The sequence below is a fragment of the Rhyacophila brunnea genome, unplaced genomic scaffold, assembly GCF_057557595.1.
Source record: "Rhyacophila brunnea isolate RB1 unplaced genomic scaffold, BYU_Rbru_1.0 scaffold_4, whole genome shotgun sequence".
Lineage (NCBI taxonomy): Eukaryota > Metazoa > Arthropoda > Insecta > Trichoptera > Rhyacophilidae > Rhyacophila > Rhyacophila brunnea.
Genome location: NW_028233068.1, coordinates 43,335,776 through 43,350,027, shown reverse-complemented (window position 1 = coordinate 43,350,027; position 14,252 = coordinate 43,335,776). Strand labels below are relative to the sequence as shown.

Genomic DNA, 14,252 nt, shown 5'->3' with positions numbered 1-14,252 from the left:
TATTGCCTACGATTATATTAATAATTATATTCGGTACTCTGTCGAATTGCTCTCTTGGGCTGTGTAAAATTATTATTGTTGGTTTAACAGGTCTCTTATCGTCTATGGTCTTCGGTCCCGGTGGCCAAGAGATTGTTTCTGATGATGAAGTGGCTCACCCGCTGTTTGGACACGGAGTGTGCAAGTGGCCAGGATGTGAAGCACTTTGTGATGACTTCCAGGCATTCCTCAAGTAAGTGATATTATTATCTTATAAATAGTTACCTATAATTATTATTTTTATTTCAAATATTATTATGATAGGTATGGTACGTTGTTAAACAGATAGATACAAATGTTTTCAAACTACTCTCATTATTCAATAGAATTATTATTAGAAGGACAATTCACTATAATGTCCATGTCGTTACTACCTTCCGTTTATCTATTGATTTCATCCTAAAGTAACTAGAATAAACATTAAATAGTTTTGAAACTATATAATGTAGCTTTGTAGTCTGTACTTTTTCTTCTTCATCGATGGTCCGTTCCTCGTAGAAAGTTGGATTTATGTGATTATTGTCTTCTACACGCCTTTTCTAATAGGATTCTTCTTTATAATGTATTCTCTAATTGTTCTGAACGTATATGTATATTTATTGACTACTGTGAGATAATCAGTAAAACAGTGATCTATTGTTAGAAGGCTTTAGAGTTTACTTAAGTTTGGGTGACATTTTATTTTCTATCTATCAACGAAGTAGGTTCTGTTTTGATATTGTCTCTTTTCAAGATGTATTTTTCAATAATCTGTCTATGAAATTTTCTCGTAATATCTTTCACTTACGCGGTTGTGGTCGAGAAAGTTCTCGAGAAATAATAAAAAAATACTTTTTATGAAATTACGAGATTTTCGTTTCTCAAGAAATTGTAAATGAGGTTCTTGAGAATTTAAGAACCTAAAAAATATGAATACAAAAAACAATATAGTATATTATAAAAGCATTTGAATTTGATTCTGAGCGGATAAAAATGTTACGAAAGGAAATGAAATGGTCTTGACTTCTTCGAAACCTAGACGATTTTTAGGGGGAAACAAATATTTCTTTCTATCTCGTATCTCGATAAATCAATAAACTTGTCTTGAATTCTCGAAAATCAAATATTCCATATATTTCTCGATTCTTTAGAGCCGAAAAAAGAGGAGAAATCACATGATAGGATACAAAATAAATGCTTTAAAACTACTCCTCTTTAACTTCATCTGGTATGAAACTCATTGTACATTAGTACATTATTATGTAGATATTTCATTTTCCGTGTATGACAATATTATAATATATTCGTTCGTCCAAGGAATACTTTTCTTTAATATTGTCAACTGTCCCTTCCATCTTATCTTATCTTGCCATCGTTAAAATCGCTTGAGCTCACATTATAATCCGGTAAACAATGAAAGAAATCGAACTCTTAGGGGTAGCAACATAATAGATATTAATAATTATGTAGATTCCATTACCTATTCTGATTCTAGGTGTATTATGCAAATATTTTTAAAGTTTCTAAAAAAAGTTAAATCAACATGTTAGGTAAAAGGTAGACAGGTACCTAATGAATAATATACGTTGCTTAAATGTATTAAAACTCTTAGGTGAGGTGCGTACCTTTATGGTAATGTCTAGCTGCTGTGTGCCATTGCTTTCGTTATTAGCAGGTGTTAAGTAAGAGAAAATGTCGCCAAAGCATTTTTAATTAAAATGTTTTCGTCTAGCGTTTTCTCCCCAATATTTAAACAAGCCAAAAAGTAAAATTGAATTTTTAAGGTGGGCGGGTGTTCTGTGGAGGTAGGCGGTACACAATGCTGAAACACGCCCATAATTTTCGTTGTAAAACACTCTATCTACCTATCCATGGAAATAAATATTTACGCAAAAATATTGTATTTCGGAATATAATATTAAATTTATTGATCCTCTTCAAAACGATGTTTGTGTAGACCCTTTCCAACTCGTACTCGTATCTGCATGTCTGAATCTTTAAATTTCTTAATTCATATTACTTATTTACCTACATGGCTATTCGATTTTTTTTCATAAAAACAAATTAGCTTCTTAGTTGTCAGTATTACAGGTGTATGTATATAGGTATAAGACTTTCTTACATAAAATCTAATTATATTCCCGCTTGTATCATCGGTGATAATAAATTTACTATATCCAAAAAAATGTGATGAAAAATGCATTTTATTGTTAATAAAATATGATATTATGTACCTTTAGATTGGGTCATATCAGGGGGTGGCAAGAGGGCAGTTTCCCCGAGATTCTGTGATTTTAAGTGTCTCTATTTTGCATTTATTGAGCTTAATTTTTGAAAATTTTCCGCAATCCATATAACTAATATAATCTCAGAGTAATAATATAAAGATAGTGTGTATTTTTCAACTATATAAAGCCGTATTTATTGCGTATAACACAGTAGAACCTCAATATTATTATTATTATTAAACGTTATACCATCATGTTGCTTCTCAGTGTGGCTACCAAATTTAAACAGAACCTAATATTTAAACAAAATTTCAACTAAATTAACTATAAATAATTACCACTAACTTTATATTTAACACAAAAACAATAAATTTCAGCGACACGTGCTCGCAGTTTTTAAATGAATGTAATCATTCAAATTAATATTCATTACGGGCAACGTTTACAAAAAATATTTAATTCAGCCGTAGAAATTCTATCTTACTCGAACGCATATTGCGGAGAATATAAGCGTGTCCAATGCTTTCTCTCTCGCACTTTTGGTTTGTTTTTGTTCAGGCCATAGAGGTATTAAATATAAAGAGGGCCAAGTAATCGGCTTTCTCATACAACTGAATGAAGCAGGCCAACAATAGCCGACAACTTACGAGAAATAGCGACCCGATAAAAAAAATGCAGGGCATCACGGAGGATTTACTTTGGTCCATTATAACGTAATCATATGATATAATGTTAATGTGTAAATCTTGCTGAAAATTGATTACCAGCCTGCCTCACCATACTTTTCCCCCATACTTGCCTGCTTCACCATACTTTTATATAACCTGCCGCCCCTAGGTTCAGGCCTTGGAACTATCTTCTTTCCGATATTTTTTCAAACGAGTATCGGTAGGTATCTCAAAAGATGCATCTTTACACATTTTTACCAGGATTCGCAGATAACAATTTACGAATATCCATGCCCTTGATATCTACACGTATTGTTATTGATTGAAAAAACAACATGATCATTCGATCCAGACAGCGGAGCTTGAACCACAAACCCGTCTCGTAACTAGTGAAATGTTAATTCTATGGTGTCTAGAATATCACAATAGGGAAAATACCTACAATGACACAGGAGGTATTATTTAACTTTATAAATTGTTTGGCAAGGGAAAATACTATTTAATACCTCTATGGGAAAAACTATAGTAAGCAGGTATACCAAAATGCGGAATCCAAATAATAAAATTGTCTATAAATTATTAATATATTTGACAATGCCACCCGTTTTAATAATGTTGTTCTCGAAATTTCGTACATTCCCACAAATGAAATTCCAGCGTCCATGCGAGGACCGAAGCGTTCTTAAATTAAATAATGTGAACGGATTCAAAGAAACCAAACAAAATGTATACATATTTCACAATTTACTGTTTGTTTTTCCGCTAAACAAAACATCAGCCATTCCTTTCAGACTGTTCCACACAAATTTCCACAGATTCTAAATAAAATATAATAGATATAAATAAGTCTGTTATATTATAAAAAAATGTGATAATTTATGAAACAGTAAATTTTGAATAATTTAAAAACGTTCCTCATTCCTAACGAAGCCATTAGTTATTTTACAAATCTTATTTCAATAGCGTTTTTAAATCGATATTTTTATTAAAAGATTTTCCTCTCATAACGAAAACTTCGAATTTTTAATTGAGAAAAAGTTTCGGTCGTCCATTATGCTGCGGAATAACAAATGAAGAAAATTTTCTTTTTGCGTCGCAAACCAATCGAGCTTTTCCTTTCTTAAAGAAAATATCAATTAGCTTATGTGGCATGTGCCTACCTATGTTTTAGAAACTTTAACCTATCAGGCACTAGCTATCGTAGGTAATATAAAATCGTAAAGATCATTTGATACTTAGGGGTCGTCCATAAATTATATCACACGATTTTATGTATTTTTGACTCCCCCCATTCGAGAAAAAACAAATTCATTAAAAATGATCGATTTCAGTAGGAACTTATAATGTTATCATGGAATATTTTTATTCTCAGAATTCTTCTTCAGTTAATGTTTAGTTTGTTTTGTGTCGTCCAGGGCTCAAAATGGACCGGAGCGCACCGGAGCGCCGTTCCTGTTCCTGAAATCGGTAAAACTATCGCTCCGTCTCGTGGAAAAAATAATTTGACCGTCTAATATTAAGACGTCTAAGGCCATATAATAGAAAATCTAATATACTTATTTTTATGAAAACAAAAAAAATGATATCTATGTCTTCTAACTATGCTAACTATGTATTGTTCTTCAGAAAACTATCGTGCGCTTCGGTTCGTAAACTTTTCCATTTCGAGCGCTGGTGTCGTCACAATGTGTACAACTCCCCCCCCCCCCCCCTATCCTCTTCGTTACAAATCATCAGAATATTGTGGTCGTTCGTCGCATTATCCATTTATAATAAGACGCCTTACCTAACATTGAAAAGTGTAATAGTTGATTTTAGATAGGTAGGTACCTATCTACCTTCTTTTATTTCTTAGTGTACGGCCTGAGTGGACAGCGTTCGGCGGGGCGTGCGCAATTCAAACGTATAACCGTGTGTGAAATCTTCGTAGACAATGTCTTTTTTTTGTTATACGTTTATACGGTTATACATACGTTTGTGTTGCTCACGAGCTCACGCCACTCACGCCCCGCCGAACGCTGTTCACTCAGGCCGTATAGTTACGGTTTACACACGTTCAATCAATTTAATCGGTCAAAGTACCTGCTACGAATCTACCAAAGAGTTTATATTAATTTAATACTTATAATAAATGGGAGATTGGTGAAATAATTTTCCTATCACTTGTTTGCATATCTGCGTATCTATTCTATACACAAGACTGCTTTCGGTCGCTACGGTAGGTATCTAGGGTAGGTTTGTATCGAAGTATTAGCACTTATTGTTACATAGAGTTATATAGAATAGATGCGCTGGCACGCTTTTCGCTTGGCAGTTTTGTAAGGTCATGTTAGGTTTTGGAAATATCTACGATTTTCTGATGAATCCATTAACATGAGTAATACGCGAACGCCCGTTATGACCGAGCGGTAACGTGTCGGTTTATAACATCGTTGGTTCCGGGTTCGAATCCTGGGTCTGGCAAATTCACATTAAATTAAATTTGGTTTTTCAATATGTTTGGACACAATGATACCTTATAGATTGAGCAAGTAGTAGCGCCAACATAAATGTCTCATAAAAACTAAAATAGTCGATCATACATGGTGATGCAGTGACATCCCTAGATAAAATGCCGCCCCTGGGCAGCGCCATAATGCCGCCCCATTTTTGTATACAATATTTTTTATCATCCGTGTTCGTGTCGTTTCTGGTCACCATGGACGTCGAAGGGAAACGGAAGTAAACTAGACATCACGAACCCGACTAAAAAAATACAGCCCATGTAAACGTTTTACGTTAATTAATGCATTTTGTTTCCAACCAGTGAACAGATTTTTTTGAATGAAATATATTTTTGTTATAAAATACTCAGTTTAGGTAGCTATTTCTATATATCGCTCATGAGAAAACAATACCTCGTATGCCACATAACATGAGATGAAGAAAACTCTCTCTAGTCACTATCAAGGCATAAAATTCTTCATTTTTTGTATATCACTATTAAGAAATTAAGATTAATCGTAGAATACGAAAAATACGTGATAAATTTGATGGAATCATAGAGAATATAGATATTTCTTCATCTCATCCACAAAAAGTGTCATGTGGCATACGAGGTATTGCTTTCTCATGAGCGATATACCAAGATTCTCCTCGATTTCTCCCTTCGAGTAACTGAGTAACTGCCGCCCCTAAGCGACGCTCAATCTGCCTACCCACACGGGACGTCACTGTGGTGATGTAATGTATAAGAAGTGAAAAATGACATTCCATATTATTATTATTATGAGACCATTAAATTTGATGATTCATCTCTTACCCAACGCTTCTCAATTTCACGCATCATTACTGTGGCAATGTATCGTCATAGTGTCATTTAATAAAAAAGAATTTCATCGATAGTAAACTAACATAAAATTGTGTTGAAATTTTGCGGTTATCACATATGTATATGTAGGCGAAAATAGTGAGGTATGCTACAGGTGAATTCGCAATGCGAAATGACGTGCAGTAGAGGTGGAAAAACTGGTCGATTTTGAAGACTAGGTATACTTACTACCAGTATAAAAAAATACTTAGTATCAAAACCAGTTCCAAAATATTAGTATTTGGAATTGAAATAACTAGTATTTGGAATACTATATAGAGCGTTTGGCGTGCGTATGCGACATAAGTCTCATACTAAACTGGAACTAAAACTTAACTCCATATTAGTATTTGAAATATCGGCTTCAATATATCGCTAAAAATACACTGAGCTGGGCTTTTCGAAATGTCCCATTTATTATAAAATTTTAAACACATTTTAAATTTATGGGTTGTTTTTATGTTATGTTATAATATTCTTGTTAACATGAAATGAATAACAATGATTTTTCTTTATTGTAAACTGTGTCACCTCAGTCACCTCACCACATTTCGGGAACAATATGCTGCTACAGAGAATTTATGACATATTGTTCATATATAAGATGATGACGTTATTCCCATGCATAGACTAATAAATTAAAATATAATTGTATTCAAGTACTATCTCGCTGGCGCGCATTTAATATCAATAGTATTGAAACTCTACCAACTAGCCAGGGACTCGCGATTCATCACAAGTTTTTTGTAACAAGTTTATTGGGCCACACGTACTATTATGGGTAGTTTCATCCGATACTTGAGTACACATACTGGTGACAGTATTTCCAACTCACCTCTAAACCAAGAGTCCTTTTTTTCAGCCGCAGTAGTAGAAAAGTTTGTTTTCTACATCATGGACAAATTTATACCAGTGGCGAAGGGTGGAGGTAGGTTTACCAGATCCGACATTAAACTTTATCATTTTGTTATTATCATCATGTTTGTATTGAACTAAGATTACAATAATGTACAGATATTGTTGGTCAATTTTTAAAAATCAATTAAACCTTGCCTAACCAAAACCATAATAGTTTTGGTATGTAATGGGTGATTCGACAAAATAGTGCACAATTTTTCATCCAGCCTCACTTGTTTTCATCGAATTGAATACATATTACATATTTTGGTGGTTAGTTTTTTAAAATTCATTAATCCCTGTCTTACCAAACCACAGTAGATAAAAATATTATTGGATCTATAAAATATCCAAAATTACGTGTGATTTAATTGCATACTTTTAGATATTTGATTATTTTTTTACTATTATCTATCATGGGTTGGTTTTTGCAGTGTTCAATTGAGCTATAAAAAAAAACTAACCAACACCATCTGTAAATTGTAAATTTAGTTCAATGAAAACAAATATGGCTGACAAAGTTTAGCGTGCACTATTTATGTCGGATCTCAACAGCCTACCTCCACCCTTCGCCACTGGTTTATACGTCCTTTTGATGTCAGTTCTTAATATCATAAACACTATTTATTTTCACCAAGGTTCACAGTGTTGGGAACACTGCATATTCACCGAAAATTTCGCAGCAGTTGTACCAATCGTCTTGTTTTGTTGTTTTCCCGCCTTTTGTCTATTGGCCCATTCGCTTTTGTGCAATTTCAACAATAGCGTATAATATTATCTAATTTTAAATTATTGTATGTATTCATAATAATATGTAGCATATTCTCGGCTATTTTAATGGCTTGTTGAATTTGTTTTGAAAAGGCAATCTATGCCTCGTAAAATTATATTTAATTTATAATCAATGGTACGCACATTAAAGGTGTTTTGCGGAATTTAGAGAAATAATAGGTAATTTCCATAACAATATGAATGAATGGTATGTTTTGAATCAATCCAAAACCGTACATACAAACATTATTTTGAAATGCGAATAGGGTTGTTAGATATATTTTCAAATGAATACAGTAAAATTATTGTTTCAGAGACAGTATAATATAATATTAAAAATAAACAATTACCATTATGCTATGTATTATATTATTGAATAAACATGATCTGGCAATCGAGTTTTAAAAAATAAAACATATCTTCAAGTGTATACCTACCTATTTATATTCATCATTCATTACTGTTCCCTTGTTATGTATACCTACCAAATGAAAAATTAAAAGATCGAATCCAGTAACGGGCATTATTTGAGTAATCATAAAATATATTCTCTGTAGGTAATTGATTGTTTTACTGTTTATCGAATGGGTAAATAAGAGTATAGGTAGGTACGCTTTATAACTTTACCTCGATTACCTCGCATAAAATTAGATTCAATGATATTCACTTGTGATCAGCGCTCGAAATGGAAAATTTTACGAACCGGAGCGCTCGACAGTTTTCTGAAGATTTTTACATATTAAAGTTATCAAAGTTTATGTGCTTTTTTTCATAAAAATAAGTGTGTTAGATTTCTATTATATGGCCTATCCAGCTCAGATGGTCAAATTATTTATTCCACGAGACGGAGCGATAATTTTACCGATTTCACGAACAGGAACGGCGCTCCGGTGAGTTCCGGTCCATTTCGAGCCCTGCTTGTATTCATATATGTAGTAATAAATAAATAAATAGATAGTATAATATGTAAAAAATATATTTTTAGACTATTATTATTACATCTTGTCATCCCTAGAGCCGGAATGGGAAGTCTAACTGACAGTAGTTACGTAAATACCGTAATAATTAATTATTTCATCTGGACTATCAAGATTCAATAATTATTCTTTATGTTTATATTAGATATGTATCTAGAAGAAATTGTCCATAGACCGATCCTTCTTTTGGAGGCTTCTGTATAAAAAAATTAACTATTAGAAGACCGACCTTATATGTTATAAAGCAGTAATGAACAACCTTTCTTTTCACGATAGTCAAATTAACAAAAATATTTTGGGTGCTGCATTAATATATAACTAAGTAGGGTATATATAATATATTTTCGCATATAATAACGAAACCATTTATTTAAATAAAATCTTATTCATTCTTCGACATATGTACTACCTATTATAACAGTGATATAACAACTTCAGTATGAGGATTGTTCATGATTAATCCTAGGATCCTGCTAATATTTTTGTTCTGCTACCAGGCACTTATCAGGGGCTCACGCTCTCGATGACCGCTCAGCCGCGCAAGCGCGAGTCCAGCAGCAAGTGGTGGCCCAGTTAGAACTCCAGCTCCGACGCGAGCGCGACAGACTGCGCGCCATGACACGCCATCTGCACGCCGCGAGGGCCGAGAGAGAGGAGCGTCCCGCCCCTCCTCCTCAGCCCATGGCTCAAGCCCTACCACCACTTCCTCCACCAGCGCAGCAGCCGCAGCATGGAGGAGTGCCTCCCATGGGGGTGGTTGCCAAGCAACAACTTCCAGGTTTGTTTCCTGTATACGTCATCACACATACTTTCCCTGTATCACCTTTTCAGACTCTGGTTGTGAATGAAATGCAAGATTCCTAGTTTAGTTTGACATATTACTGATACTTAGGTATCTAAATGGTTCACAACAGATGGCCCATCACGTCATTTATTGTAACTCATCGATTAAATGAAAAAAATTAGAAAAAAACTCCTAGTATAAATTAAATAGGTAGATGATACCAGTGGCTTGCGGTGACTTTTGCTAATTGTAGGGATGCAATCCACTCAACAACTACCAGTCTTTCATCTTAAACTCCATAACCCCAAAGGTTTTTCTTCAATATCTTTTTATGTAATCAACAGGTGCTGGAGTGTCGGGAGGGGGCTCTTCGAGAGCTCCGTCCCCCGCGGGCCCGATCCGGCGGCGCGTGAGCGACAAGACGGGCGTCTCAATAGCGGGAGGTCAGCCACATTCCCTTAGTACGTCACGTTATTATGTGTACCTTCCTAACTTTACATACTATCTAACAATAATTATTATATTCTATCAATTACAATTTTTGTTTTGGCTAAATCCCAAAAACATGATCGACATGCATACCTACTAATAATATTTCCTTACATTGATATTATTAAAAATACATAACTTGGAAAAGCCTTAACTTAACACTATAGAAAAAATTATGGGCTGAGGGCTCAGTCTACTAATTTACCAACCCCAGTAACCATCTATGCAGATATATCTTAATAACAATTCAATTTCAGATGTTTCCCACATGGCTACCATCTTTATAATTTAAATCAAGGCAAATACCATTACCAACTATGATTCATACATGGTATCAGGATTGCTCTAAGTATATTTTAGAAAGAGGTGTGCTTGAATCTGACTCTGTTAAAAAAATTCTCTGATATACCTATTTATTTTTCTGAGAATTTTTTCAAAGTTCTGTTGAATGAAGAATGCTACATATTTTTAAAGTGTGTGTATATTCAGTTTTGAATAAATAATAGTTCCTTAACAAATACAAGGATGACAAAACTAAATTTAGAACAATCGTAATACATACCATCTTGGAATTAAAGTTATTACCTTTATTACTTTGATTTAAATTACAAAGATGGTAACCATTTTTTGAACAATTTGTGAACTAAGCCGTATTCGAAAGTTATTGCAAAGTTAACCATTATGGGGCATGGCTATGATAAAATAGTGTTCTGATTTTAACTTCACTTTATATAATACCTTCCTATATTTACTTCTTCTGTGTGACTTTTGACTGTGGACGTTAACAGCTGGTTGTGGTCCTGCAGGTCTTCCGTACATGCTCGAAAGAGCCGGACTAGATGTGCAGCAAGGTAAAGAGTGGAATTTCTTCTTCTGCCACTTGGGTTCGCAAAATGAAATACCTTGTAGACATTTTGTTTTTATTATTTTTTGCTTACCCAAATTCATATGGAAAAGTGCAATTGAATAAGATTGTAGAAAAGAATATTATTGCATTTTCACTTTTCCAATTTTTATTATTAATATTAATTCAGGTAAATATTCATAAATCATGAATTGCTTTTAATATTGAAATGTGTGAATGGAAATTAATAATTATTTAGATTTAAAAATCCAAATCACTTCATGATATACTTTTGCAGTGTTTTTTTGTATTCTTTGTTTATAAAATTGGGTTACCACCATGTATATTATTTATGTACCAGAAATTCAGTGTATCATAAGTTAAAAAAAAAACACTTTCCATTCGACACATTAATCTTTCTGTAACTCCACGACCACACCAAAAAATAAATTTAATATCGTTTGTAAAATGACTCCGCGTTATGACTTTTCGAGGTTAGGTCATGTCAATAAAATGTATTCTACATTTAAAAATTACGAGAAGGAACGAAGACAATACCTTGATTAACCGGTAAAAATAACATTAGATATGATACTACTTTCAATAATTAGGTTAAGTTTTAAAAGCTCGCAGACAATATAAAATTGTGTTTTTTTTTTATAAATAAATGTATTAGACATAAACTCGAAATCAAGTCATCAGTGGGTTTGAAAAGAGTAAAATAGTCCACATTTTGCATGAGCATAATCCTCTTTTTTCACATCAGCATCTGAAAATGCATAATATGCCATTGGCAATAAGTTGAGAAGTGTTATGATTTTTTCATACAATTCAAAGCAAGGATTATTGTTAGAAGGGATAATCTCATAGAAAGGACTTATCACCATTGATATAATTTAGTCTCCACCACCGGCACATAGTGATAACCCAACCCACCCCAATAAGGAGAGAATACTTCTTTATACAAATTATAAACATAAGCTTTAAAATTAACTTTTTACGTACATGAAACATTATTTTGTTAAGACATAGCAAAAGAATGAATTAATTTATCGTATGTGCGTTATGCCATTTAAAGGCCCGGGTGCTGTGTGAAAGCCAAAAATTAAGAATTCGGGGTATCTTTGCGAGCTAAACCTGAATAATCTGTAGACTTTGTAGAAGAGACGTACTTATATGTCATTAAGATTCTTCTCGTTACTCATCTTAGAAATTGACATTTAATAAAATAATATGTTATTACCGTATTATTGTAAACATCATGCTAATGACATATTTGGTCATTCAAATTATTATTTTGTTAACACATCACATGCATTATATCTTCAATTTTCATCTAATTTATTTCAATTTGTAATTAATTTGTTTTTTGAATTAGATAAGAATGTTTCTCCAAAATTACGAGTCAATTATAATTACAAATTTTTACTATATGATGTTAAGTAAATTAGATAAGTACTTATAATGCACGTGTTGAGCAGATATGTCTTTATTCTCAATTTTAACACGACAACGCGTACAATCATACTATTTTATTGTATTAATATGTTATATTCGACCATGTCCGATCCTAAAGGATCATATGGGCCTCCACTGAGTAGAGGTTTTGTATTAACAGATTTTGTTTTTTTACGAGAAATGGATGTCAGCCACTTGCTCAACCTACTAGGTCCATACCCTGACTCACACACAAATTGAAAAACAATATGTGTACTTGTCAGACCCAGGATTCGAACCTGGGACCCACGGCGTTATACTGCCCCCATAAGCAAAAACACAGCTAATGGGAAAAAGTCAATTTTGAGAAAAGAGAGAGGTTATCATGTTTTTCATTGCTGCTTCATTAAAAGTTAATCAATTTTAATAAATGTTTCGGTTTATAATAGATTATTTCAAAATTTATATTTTGATAACATAAAAATGGGAAAATTACAAAAATATTGATTATAAAACTTCACTATTGTCTTTTTATTTAAAATTTTGAATGGAATAATGTCAGTTTCTTAAGCAAAAAAACAGTAAATATGTTTTTTTGCTTACAATTTAAATTGTAATGAATATTTTTGAAAAATTAAATACTTATTTTTTAATGTAATGGTATTTTATTTATTAAATAATATTGGAATGACAATATATATTTTTAAATATACAAAAATTCGTCAGTTTTGGTGGGAAGACTCTCAAAGCGTCATCCTATTTGTAGGCATTACTCTTCCATAGACCAACGCTTAAGCCGCGCGGCCACCGTGGGTGTTATATGGGTGGGTGGGGGTGGAATATATGTTATGCGGTTATTAAATTCTAATTTGTAAGATGAGAAATGACAAGGTATCATAATGAGTTATACGTCTTTCCTACAAAGACTAAGCAACGATGCCCCAAGTTCTTTATTTTCAACCTTCACACAGCACATGGACCTGTAAAACTTTTACCATTCAAAAAAACACAAATAATATGATAAGCATTTATGATTGAATTTTTCCGCCAGCAGGTCTACAAGATTTGTTTTCATACCGACATAATCAATATTATTATTATGGTGCTTTGTATGTTTATTTTGTTTATATTTTTTTTATAATGAATGCAAGAGTTATTCTAATATTTATAAAACACAGGTATAGTTATTGATGTAATTTAGAGTGTGGTATGGAAATAAACTATTTCCAACCAACTTATAAAACACACTTTTTATGAATCTATTAAGTAATTAGGATAATAAATTATTGTGTATACTTTAACTTACATAACTGGAACTTTATTACATTATGCATATTTTCTACATCATTTCAGTTACATGTTAAGCTATTTAAATTAATATTCATATATCCTGAAATTCGAGATACTGTCAGTGTCAAGCAAAATTGGAAGTTATTTTTTATCATTCCCTTTTCATTTACTCACTCTTTATCCTCTGGATTCATAGATTTTTAAGTTTATATATTAATAGTTAAAGAAATTATATACAGATGGTTTTTTTCAGAAATCCAAAGAAACCGTGAGTTCTACAAAAATGCCGATGTTAGACCGCCTTTCACTTATGCATCCCTTATAAGACAGGTAAACAATACTTTATCATTATTATTATTTAATCATTGTTTTCAAATAAACTTTTTATCTTCCATACTACAAAATCGATACATGTACTCGATCTAAACAACACATTTCCAGTAAAAAGTCACTATGTACATTGCTGTGATTTTTTCGTGGCCGCCGGCTTGTTTCATGTG

General features: G+C 32.7%; 1 protein-coding gene across 2 annotated transcripts in view; it reads left to right on the top strand.

The window, feature by feature from the left end:
* The window catches only part of FoxP (forkhead box transcription factor P), a 131,181-nt gene that overhangs the window by 95,605 nt on the left and 21,324 nt on the right, over window positions 1–14,252 (top strand). The window contains exons 8-11 of one of the 2 annotated variants that reach the window (XM_085954402.1): window positions 91–232; window positions 9,406–9,686; window positions 10,037–10,135; window positions 14,006–14,082. In XM_085954402.1, coding sequence (XP_085810528.1) covers window positions 91–232; window positions 9,406–9,686; window positions 10,037–10,135; window positions 14,006–14,082 — 599 coding nt within the window. Of the gene's footprint in view, window positions 1–90; window positions 233–9,405; window positions 9,687–10,036; window positions 10,154–14,005; window positions 14,083–14,252 lie in introns of both variants that reach the window. The other variant, XM_085954400.1, reaches the window with a different exon arrangement.